Here is a 12,225-nt window from a genome sequence, read left to right as displayed (position 1 = left end):
TTGTTGCAAAAGTAGGCCTATAATAAAATTAATTTCCGCTTTTTCCGAACCTAGAGGTTTTACATTTATTATTGTGAAAATGTTTTAATTTAGACCGCTGTTTAATTACATTTGGTCTACAATTTCATATACGGATTTAATTTTTGCATAAGTTTTTTTTGTATCTATATATATTACGGTATATTATGTCCTTTTCCGAGAAATTCTTAAGCTGCTGATGATGATACGTTACATATCACGTGTAAATACGGATGATACGTAGATACTGCGCACCAGAAACAACCACAGAGCTAGTTGTTGTTGTAACATCATCATAACTATAGAGGGCAGCACACAGTGAAACCTGATCTCTCTCTCTCTGTGTACGCCGTGTATAAGATAACATCTTTCACAACGATAATAATATTGATTTTTCGAATTTATATCTCTGAAATCTGTCAACACATCGAAATTGTAGTAAGTACTGTTTTTTTTACAAAGTATATATAGTCTGTTTTTAGGCTTTGAAGTGAATAAGTCCATGTTGGCCTTTTGCTAGGCCTGGGAGTATGGTTTGTTTATGTTTGTGTAATCCAGTGACAGGCGATGAGAGCGGCAGGCCCGGCGGGGGATAGTACCCTGCTGGTACAGAGAGAATCGCTGCAATGATTTTATACTGACCGTAGAAGACATCTGTAAGTCCTTCTCTATACAAGTAGGCCTACAATAAGAAAAATAGTATATATTATGTATGCTATCAGTGTCCGTCAATTAATCATATTTAGTTAATAATTGATTTTATATCTTGAATGATCAAGCAATTATAAATAAATATATTATAATAATAGATAGGCGGCGGGGAAAGAGAAGGTGAGTAGATAGGGAGGCCTACTGTAGGAGGAGGATGAGGAGGAAAGAGGTCCATGATAGGCCTTTTGTTTACCTATAAACGCCCTTATTTAATGATCTTGTCCAAATTGTGTACCAAACCAAAAAATTGAAAAAAACAAACAAATTAAATAAAAACCGCTGAAAATGAAAATAATTCCAAAAAGAAGAATATTATTGTGACTAGTTAGATCGCAGACTTAAAGTGGTATCGTATTGTAGACGCTCCCTATTAAAACGCACTTCTTACTTTAGACGCAACGAAAGGAAATAGGCCTAGGCGCACCGCAAGTACATACAATAATATTGTGCATAAGGAAATACAATCACTGTGTTAATTGGAAAATGTTTCGAATGTTTTGTTTCCTGCAGGTTTATGAATTATTATGAGGAAATCTCTGTGATTGTTATGACTTTTGGTACAAAGACCTATAGCAATAAACCTTACCGTAGCAGAATTTCCTGTGACGAAAATCGGTGAACCGTGACAGCTCAAGTACTTTTATTTATTGATTGCTATAGAAATTATGAATGCTGAAGTAGTCACGGTTAGGTGATCTGTATCCATTGAGATGCAAATAATCTCGATCCAAGCCGACAGGATGTGCTTTGAAAAACGTGAATGGCGCTGGCCTAGCTTTCAAGAATTTTAAATGATAAAGACGGCATAAATTTTGAGAATTTTAAGCGCTTGTGATCGAAAATATTGCCAGTGTAATTTTGTGATACGTCTGAACGCGATAGTACTATGTGTTTATATTCGTTGTAGTCAATATACTTTGTGTTACGTAAGCAATGTCGTCTGAACGCGACCGTCGTAGTCACCAGGTAGGCGATGATGAAGATAGTGATGATACTGCAGAAGTAAAATGCGGACTTGGAATGTGGCGACCGTCGTGGATCCAACGATGGGCCACACCAAGAGGGTTCTTATTTTTTATGTGTTTATTAACTTTAGCCGAGAGCATGATGATCGTTGGGTATACAAGTAGTGTGATAGTAACCATTGAAAGACGTTTTCAGCTCAAAAGTACCGAAGCAGGGCTAATTGTCAGTGGCTACGAGATTGGTAATTTACTGGTTGTAGCTTTTGTCAGTTTTTATGGAGGACGGCCTGGCAGTAGTCGGCCTAAATGGGTTGGATGTGGGGCTATATTCATGGCCTTTTCGGCCTTTATATTCACCTTACCCCATCTCATTGGCGGCGAGTACAAACTACCAGGGGTAGAGAACTCCACCACGGCAGAACCACTTTGTGGATCTGCAAATGTAAGTTCGTCTAGTGGAACACATTCAGGAGGGATGATCGACCCGAATAATGCCGATAAGGATGGTTACTATGGCTGTTTAGGTGACAATACCGATTCCGAATTAATAATCGTGTTTCTACTGGCTCAGATGTTGCTAGGGATGTCAGCGGCACCTCTGTTCACGCTTGGCATTACCTACCTTGATGACAATGTCAGTAAAGACAATGCTGCAATTTATATAGGTGAGATTATTCAACTTTTAAATTACGCGCGCAATAAATGGTGCGTCGTTTCTACGATGGGACAAAATTGACACGCGCGTCGTACAAAATATATACGCGCGCGTATCAAAGTACCTTTTCTTAAACCATTTTTCTGAATAAAATGTTATATCTGGAATAAATTGAACGTAAGGTTGTGCCCCTGACCCTATTATAGTAGATATCCGGAATAATAATAATGTTATTCAATATTATAACACGCGCAATTACCGGTTTGAAAAGAGCTTCCGTGAAATCACTTTAAAGTCGTTAAGACAAAGAAAACTATGGGCGGCGATATAGTCAGCAAGCTCACGTGAGCTGGTTTCCAAAGACAATAATTATTATCCTAAAAGTGACTCATGTCAATAAGCCAGTTTTATATACACAAAACAAACGTGGAATCATCACTTGTGTTTATAATGTAAACATATAAAGTTAGTTTGTGTAATTTGTATAAATCATCATCAAATAGTCGTACACATAAAATCATATTCGTGACCCAACTTGATGATATCGAATCTTAATAATACGAACTATTGTTATAGATATTATTTTCGTTTTAATTTATTAACACTTTTTTCTTTATTGTGTCTGATATTGATCAGTCACGTAGTAAATAAGTACTCATCCCATGATTCGACAAAAAAAATCAACGTGATGAGTGACGTCATCATAATTTTTCAAAGCGGTGAATCTAGTATCCATGGTTACGGAATATGTGTGTACTGTTTAATATTCGCGAAATTAAATGTAATTAATTTTAAATTATTTAGATTAAATATACCTATGCATCCGTATCCGAATTAAACAATGATGCATACATTAGATTACGCTTTCGACGATTCACACAAATACATTCTAGGCATAATTAGTACGTTATTTGTACAAAATCGTCTCATACAGTGTTCATGCGTATGTTTATTTAGTCTAATTTTTTATATAGATCACAATATGTTAAGTTGTTTTTAATTTATCAGTGGCATCGCGTAAAAACACAAACTACGCGTGCGTTCACATGATGATAATAGTAATAGCACGTATTATGTACGCGCGCGTCAACTTTGTGACTAGTACATTCATGATGTCTGCGCATCAATATTCGTAACTGCACTGGCGCCTGTTTTTATATTTATTTTCAATTTTTCTTGACAGCTATCGTGTATTGTATGACCGCTGTAGGCCCAGCTTTGGGATTTATTCTTGGTGGTATTTGTGTCAGCGTGTACGTGGATTTTGGCCGGGTTGATACATCTGATCTGCCTATAGATATCGACGACCCTCAGTGGGTCGGTGCCTGGTGGCTAGGCTATTTAATATGCGGTACACTCATGATATTGACTGCTCTTCCTATCCTGGCATTCCCGAAGAGTCTACAGGGGCAACAATCAAAAGATGATGACGTGTCGACAGCAGACGACAATGACGTTGTTAATATGCAATTCAATTGTACAGGTTTATCTGGTGAGTGAATCTTTTATGCGCCTGCGCGTCACGTCGCGCGCAAAATGATCAGGATATCAACGATGCCCACTGGCTACACCATTGAAACTAATAATTTCAAATTGAGAAGGCATTATGGAATAAAGAATCATTTTGTAATGAAAACCCCATTTGAGATGCCGTAAAATATTTAATGCGCTATAAAAAAAAGCAAGTTCCACTTTTCGGTTGCGTTTGAAAGAATAATTTCGAAACCTGTCCGTAGTTTCTATTTCAAACAAACATGATTTGTTTAGTCGAGTTACTCTCGAATATCTAAAGGATTCTGGGTAATTATTAAATTTCAAACAAATTGTTGAAGAAGGATGTTGTGTTGCGTAAATGTTGTGACATTTACAGCACCAGCAAATATTCAATATTATAATGCTTAATAAAATGTATGTACTGTCGTGAGGTATAACGTTCATTCGTCTGGGGAAATATGCTGCCTGTAGGCGTACAATCGAGGTGTTGATTGTATCGCTCTAAATCTAAATGCGAGCGCATTTTTACTGATGCACATTCTCATGTTTTGTCGACAGATTTAAAAGATGCTCTGGTGAGCCTACTCACTAATCCTACGTATATCTGCATTTGCATGGTGGCCTGTTTGGAGATTTCAATCGTCACCGGTTTTCTCTACTTCATTCCAAAGTTTCTAGGCTCACAGTTCGGTGTGAATAACACTGAAGCGTCGTACTTAACAGGTAAGATATGATGACGTCAGTAATATTAGTATGACGTCATTACTAGAAAGATTACGTCATTAATAAGAGAATGATGACGTCATTATCATCCGAAGTACATTCGTGTACACATTCATATTTACACGTGTAAGTTGGTTCCTACCCTGGACCAAAGTTAGCGATAAACTGTGCTCATGAAATGTAATTACCCGGGTAAACGGGTTCATGAATTATGATGTCATAATGACTACCGATTCATAATGACATCATAATGTGAACAATGATTGTTATTAAAGAGCCTTTACTTAAACTACACTGTTGTAGGCGATTGCAGCCATATAATATGTTTTTGAATTAAACATGAGGCCTTATTTCCATGAAACGTATCACGTAACATATATGTAACTAGGCTATTAAGAATGAATTCAATTTACACTGTATATGATGCAAAGTAGATGTAGCTGTTAGTCATATACACCGAACTACGCGGTTTAATGACTTAGTAATACAAATATCATTATATACTAAATACTAATTTGTCTTGTATTAAAATTGTAAAGCGTGACTTGACTTTTTAGGTGTCGTATGACATTTCTTTACGTCATAGATGTGACGTAGGCCCTAACGATATCGACGAGCCTTTGAAATTCCCAGGGTAACGCGTAATTCCCTGGGTAATGCGTAATTCCCGGGGTAACGCGTAATTCCCAGGATATCGCCTAATTCCCAGGGTAACCGTAATTCCCGGGGTAACGCCTAATTCCCAGGGTAACGCGTAATTCCCGGGGTAACGCCTAATTCCCGGGGTAACGCCTAATTCCCAGGGTAACCGTAATTCCCGGGGTAACGCCTAATTCCCAGGGTAACGCGTAATTCCCGGGGTAACGCCTAATTCCCAGGGTAACCGTAATAGTTCTTTGGTTAAAACAGCTGAACAAATCATTTTGTTACCGATTTGGTTATTTTGGGCCAACAGATTTATCGATTTATTATCCGAAATGTAATTCTATATGGAATACTACTACCGATTCTTTACGCAAACTGTGAGATACAGTAGGTTAGTGAAGTAAAGCTCTGTCTACACTATCAAATTTATGTGCCAAACATTTTTTTTTTTGCCGAACTAGTTTGATAGTGTAGACAGAGCTTAACAGTAGGCCTACTGTACGAAAAATGCGAGAGTAAAATACTACTACTACTTCTTTTGCTTTACATAGTTACTGTTTTTTAAAATTTTTACATGCTTTTCAATTAATATCAATATACGCCTATCTCAACTGCCATCGTCATATCACACGTCACGTGTTTGTTTTTCATCGACAAATATGTTGACAAGAGTAGTTTACGATCCGTATCGACAGCACATACACGCACAGGCTAATAACCCCGCCTTCAGCAAATCAGAATTCAGTAGACAGACATATTTTATAATTCATCTTGACAGAATGTTTATTTCTTAGAAATACGAATTCTCGTAATGTCCTATAACCTACTCGTTATAATACAATCTGTATATACTTTGTGTGATCAGAATTATTAAATTATTCATTAATACATTATGTTACATAGGTGTATTATATTGACATAATTAGTAATGTCTCGAACGGCGCCCCTTAAAACAACTCTCTTTTAAATTCGCGCGAATACGTAGAAATAACATGCTCAATGGACAGTATAATGAGTAATACGCTTAGTAAAGCATGAGGTCGTGGGTTCGAATCTGTTTAAATTACCTTTTTATCGTAACTGATTTTAATAATTTATTTGTCAATATAGAATTAAGAAATTCATATGTTCTAATTTTATTTGTCACGATTATTTACCCATTAGTTGACGATGAAAATATTACCCAAGTTTGTTATTGCTATTGACATGCTTGTATTGCCTACTATTTGTGTGCCATGTTCGACACTGATCCCCAGTTGTCAATAAAGAATGAAATATTTATCGAAATGTTGTTTTTTTAGAATAAAAGGCAACATTTATTTTATTATTTTTATTGAATTTCTGCTAAATTGTGGTTATACTCAAAACTTTCCTTTTAATGTTGTCTGTGGCGCGTATGCTTAATGTGTTCAATTAATGTGTTGTTTGTTATTGCTATTGACATGCTTGTATTGCCTACTATTTGTGTGCCATGTTCGACACTGATCCCCAGTTGTCAATAAAGAATGAAATATTTATCGAAATGTTGTTTTTTTAGAATAAAAGGCAACATTTATTTTATTATTTTTATTGAATTTCTGCTAAATTGTGGTTATACTCAAAACTTTCCTTTTAATGTTGTCTGTGGCGCGTATGCTTAATGTGTTCAATTAATGTGTTGTCTGTGGCGCGTATGCTTAATGTGTTCAATTAATGTGTTGTCTGTGGCGCGTATGCTTAATGTGTTCAATTAATGTGTTGTCTGTGGCGCTTATGCTTAATGTGTTCAATTAATGTGTTGTCTGTGGCGCGTATGCTTAATGTGTTCAATTAATGTGTTGTCTGTGGCGCGTATGCTTAATGTGTTCAATTAATGTGTTGTCTGTGGCGCGTATGCTTAATGTGTTCAATTAATGTGTTGTCTGTGGCGCGTATGCTTAATGTGTTCAATTAATGTGTTGTCTGTGGCGCGTATGCTTAATGTGTTCACTTAATGTGTTGTCTGTGGCGCGTATGCTTAATGTGTTCAATTAATGTGTTGTCTGTGGCGCGTATGCTTAATGTGTTCAATTAATGTGTTGTCAGTGGCGCGTATGCTTAATGTGTTCAATTAATGTGTTGTCTGTGGCGCGTATGCTTAATGTGTTCAATTAATGTGTTGTCTGTGGCGCGTATGCTTAATGTGTTCACTTAATGTGTTGTCTGTGGCGCGTATGCTTAATGTGTTCAATTAATGTGTTGTCTGTGGCGCGTATGCTTAATGTGTTCAAGTAGGCCGATAACAGTTTTCTTCTTCGAAATTTTGAATGTTTTTCTTTCTCTTGCAGGGGCTCTTATACCGGCCGCCGCCATTAGTACAGCTCTGGGCGGTTACATCATCAAACGTTTTAATTTGAATTTGGAGAAGACGGCCAAGTTTACCTTTTTCGTTACCACGTGTGCCTTTCTGTTATTCGCTTTATTATTTGTGTTTCACTGTGATACCCTCAAAGTAGCCGGTGTTAGTGTGCCATATATCGATAGGTAAGTTACTTTTAGGTCAATAAGTAGGCCTACAATCAGTACAATTTGTACTTTTTTTTCAAAACTCATCTTGCCTGCCATACCCGCACTGAGCCTCGACGAGTTATGGCACGGAAAGATGTGATTGAAAACGGCGTCAGACACCGGTCAACGAACTCGCCTTGCTTTTCGTGAACGAGCGTAAATATACGTTATTTACGCGAACGTGCCAATATTAATAAAAACAGCCATAGTATGTTTATATACAATGTTTATTAATAACGATTTTATTTATATTCCACTAGTGTTATTATAAACATAGACCAAGGTCTGCTTTATTCCGGATTAAATTGTCTTAAATCCATAAATCTTGTACACTCTGTTTGCGCATTAGTAACTTAAGACGTACATAAAGCTTGGTTACCACTAGGACATAACGCAAGGACGTAAACGCAATGCAAGCGTGTTGACCAATGACAAGCGAAAGTTCGAATAATCCATCGCTTGTGATTGGTCAACTCACTTACGTTGCGTTACGTCTTTGTCTCGCGTCTCTAGTGGGAACCAGGCATTACAAGGCTATTTGGTTCCACTACGACGCAACGCAAGGACGTAAGTGAAGCGCAAGTCCAACTCAAGTGAGTTGACCCATCACGACACGTTGTTCATTGTGATTGGTCAACTCAGTTGCGTTGCGCCTACGTTGTTGCGTTGCGTCTAAGTGGAAACCGTGGCGTTATAGCTAAAAGCTTGGTTCCCACTAGGACACAACGCAAGGACATAAGACTCAGCGCCGGCGAATTGACAAATCAAAAGCAATGGATTATTCGAACTGTCGCTTGTGATTGGTCAATCCCCTTGTGTTGCGGCGTACGTCCTTACGTTGCGTCCTAGTGGGAACCAATCTTAAACCAACCAATTGAGGTACACACGCAACACAGTTGACCAATCACAAGCGGCGGCTCATCCTAACTGTCGCTTGTGATTGGTAAGAACTCGAGAGAACTTAAAGTAGTTTTTACTTTGTTATGTTTGTTTTGTATCCATTTCAGTGTTTCATATAACGATAATTATACAGCACAATGCAATGCTGACTGCTACTGTTCAGAAAGCTACTACAAACCCGTATGTGGCAGTGATAACGTCACGTATTTCAGCGCATGTTACGCGGGGTGTAATACGACGGATGTTGGCGGAAATGGGGATGATTCAGATGTAAGTGATAATCTAAAATTAATTTAGGTCCTTGAATTATCAGCATATACAAAGACTACAAAGGAGATGAACGACTTGGCGTTCCAGCAGCCAAGGAGCGTTCACTAATGCTTTGTTCGCACTAGGACACAACGCAAGAATGTAAGCGCAACGTAAAGCGTGGTTCCCACTAGAGACGCAATCCAATTACGTACGCGCAACGTAAGTGATTCGACCAATCACAAGCGATGGATTATTCGAACAGTCGCTTGTCATTAGTCAACTTGCTTACGTTGCGTTAAGTCCTTGTGTTGCGTCGCTAGTGGGAACCATGATTTAGTGATTTGCTCCGAACTGTTTGTTTGACTTGGTTGCGTTTCGTCCTAGTTTAAATGTTTTTATATATGAGAATAGAATTTCGATAATACTGAGAGCCTACTATCCTCTGTCATACATACATTTACACGCAAGGACTAGAAACGGTTCTCCTTTCTTAATTCAGACATTTTCCGATTGTCGATGTATTCCGGGACCGTCCATTGCTGACTCAGGGACGTGTGAAAACGACTGCCAATTATTACCTGTTTTTATGGTGTTTTTAATATTGGTAGTAGGGGTCACGACCTTAGGTCAAATACCAGGAATCATGGTGACGTTGAGGTAAGAAGGCATTTGTTTGGTTGCTTTGTTTCCACTTTGATGCGACGCGAAGCGATGTAGCGCAACAATACAAGTGAATTGACCAATCACAAGCCACAATTTGGATGATCCATCACGTCCATCGTGATTGGTAAAATTACTTGCGTTGTGCTTACTTCCTTGCGTCGCGCTTACTTCCTTGCGTCGCGACCAATGGGAACCAAGCTTTAGGCTTGGTGAACACAATTAGTAAAGGATATGTTTCAAAAGTGACCACAATCAATTAATGTTATATTCGTATTCATGACGTATGTGTGCAGGTATCTGATTTTCGTCCGTTGCGCGCTTAGATCGTTTGGTATCAATTTATGAGGTTTCGGCCTACTCTTATTTAAATCGTTTACATACATAATTAATATATTATAATACAGTAATTATTAATAATGATCAATCATATTGTATTATATAAATCGTGTATTTCAGGTCAGTTGAACAGAAAGCTCGACCATTTGCTCTCGGAATACAGTTCGTGTTTCTACGTGCACTCGGTAAGTAACAACTTTGATGCTGTAAAAAATCTTTAAGCGTGGTTCCTACTAGAGGTGCTACGCAAGGACGTAACGCAACATATAGTGATTTGACCAATCACAAGCGATGGATTATTCGAACAGTCGCTTGCGTTTCATCTAGGTCCTTGCGTTGTGTCTCTTTCATTTTAAAGTGAATACATTGATGAGAAATGTGAATTAAATTTCTTTCAGCATATATTCCATCTCCGATATATTACGGTAAGACGGTGGACAAGTCGTGCATGTTGTGGCAGCCATTATGTGAAGGTGTCGGGGCTTGTTTAGAGTATGATAACGTTAAATTTCACTTCAGCTACCTCGGTTTATCAGCAGGCCTTAAATGTATCTCTGTCGTGTTTTCCTTTCTCGCCTGGCAGTCGATCAAACGCGGCTGGAATCGTAACGTGTATAAGGAGGCTAGCCTAGAGAATGGGTCGGTGCAAAATTCAGGTAGCACGGACGGGTCAGTGGAGCTCCCTGATCGAAATAGTAAAGATGAAGCGATTGCACAATCAGTCGATAAGTAGGCCTAGATTTATCTAAAATTATCTCTGTCTGAACACAGTCTGAACGAAAAATAAAAAGCAGAGGCCAGTGAGTGTTTAGGTTAATGACTTGTGTAATGCACGCCTTGTGTAATGCACCCCTTGAACTATCTTTAAACATTTCGTAGTTTTTTTTTTATAATTCACTGCGCGCCATAGTAAACGCAGTCCTGACGTCATACTTGTTCTAACTGTTAAATATAATAATAATAATAACACATTTGTGATAGATTTATTATTGTTTATAACAAGTTTAATAATTTAAAAGTAGATAGTTATTAGTAAACAATGCAATGAAAAGTAGTAATAAATATTTTATTTTATTCAACATATTTAAATATAGCTAAATGTAATTGTTAAAGTTGTCCGCCACCATAGTGAGAGTAGTTGCTTCTTCTTCACCTCTATGGTTGTCTCGCCCAATGAGATGATGAATTATTACTTAAATTTAGCAGGAACATTTGCATTGTCTTTCAATATAAATTAAATACATATTTTATTTATATAAAACTGTTTTTCTATCATTTATTTCAACCAGGGAAGAGTATAATTTCACTGCATGAAAAATCATGTAATATCATTTAATATCAATACATATTGAGTACAGAGATTTATTCGAAAAATTACAAAAATATTACTTTTTAAAAATCAATTATTATGCGATATGGCTATATTTTGCTTTGTATCATCTTATAGAGCCATAGTAACTAGTTTTGTCGAAAAATAAAAGGGTCATTGACATGCGCAGAACCCATTATTCGACTCTGCGCATGTTTATTATGCGATAGTAACCATTTATGTCTAAAAATAAAAGGGTCGAAAATTGGCCTTTTTTCGAAAATTTTCCTGTACTATAGTACAGGAATTTTTTCCAAAAATGGCCAAATTTCGACCTTTTTATTTTTTGATATAATTGGTTACTATAGCATAATTGACATGCGCAGAACCCATTATTCGACTCTGCGCATGTTTATTATGCTATAGTAACCATTTATGTCTAACAATAATTTTCGACCATTTTATTCTTTGACATAACTGGTTACTATAGCATAATTGACATGCGCAGAACCCATTATTCGACTCTGCGCATGTTTATTATGCGATTGTAACCATTTATGTCTAAAAATAAAGGGGTTCGAAAATTGGTGATTTTTCGAAAATTTCCCTGTACTATAGTACAGGAATTTTTTCCAAAAATGGCCAAATTTCGACCTTTTTATTTTTCGATAACTGGTTACTATAGCATAATTGACATGCGCAGAACCCATTATTCGACTCTGCGCATGTTTATTATGCGATTGTAACCATTTATGTCTAAAAATAAAAGGGTTCGAAAATTGGTGATTTTTCGAAAATTTCCCTGTACTATAGTACAGGAATTTTTTCCAAAAATGGCCAAATTTCGACCTTTTTATTTTTCGATAACTGGTTACTATAGCATAATTGACATGCGCAGAACCCATTATTCGACTCTGCGCATGTTTATTATGCGATAGTAACCATTTATGTCTAAAAATAAAAGGGTCGAAAATTGGTCATTTTTCGAAAATTTTCTTGTACTATAGTACAGGGATTTTTTCAAAAAA

General features: G+C 37.1%; 1 protein-coding gene across 2 annotated transcripts; it reads left to right on the top strand.

Annotated features, from left to right (window-relative positions):
• The first annotated feature begins 349 nt into the window (after positions 1-349).
• Positions 350-11,168, top strand: LOC140039920 (solute carrier organic anion transporter family member 5A1-like). Of its 2 annotated transcripts, none has more exons than XM_072085515.1 (9): positions 350-456; positions 1,240-2,359; positions 3,533-3,841; positions 4,402-4,566; positions 7,518-7,713; positions 8,745-8,907; positions 9,389-9,546; positions 10,009-10,073; positions 10,287-11,168. In XM_072085515.1, the coding sequence occupies exons 2-9, from the start codon at positions 1,663-1,665 to the stop codon at positions 10,619-10,621; spliced, it is 2,088 nt and encodes a 695-aa protein (XP_071941616.1). In that variant the 5' UTR covers positions 350-456; positions 1,240-1,662; the 3' UTR covers positions 10,622-11,168. The 2 variants fall into 2 exon arrangements, with proteins under 2 accessions (XP_071941616.1, XP_071941624.1); XM_072085523.1 differs by lacking the exon at positions 350-456 and adding an exon at positions 497-674.
• Positions 11,169-12,225: the final 1,057 nt, after the last annotated feature.

Source organism: Antedon mediterranea, chromosome 1, assembly GCF_964355755.1.
Source record: "Antedon mediterranea chromosome 1, ecAntMedi1.1, whole genome shotgun sequence".
Lineage (NCBI taxonomy): Eukaryota > Metazoa > Echinodermata > Crinoidea > Comatulida > Antedonidae > Antedon > Antedon mediterranea.
Note: the sequence above shows the minus strand (reverse complement) of the source record. Positions and strands in the feature narration are given on the sequence as shown.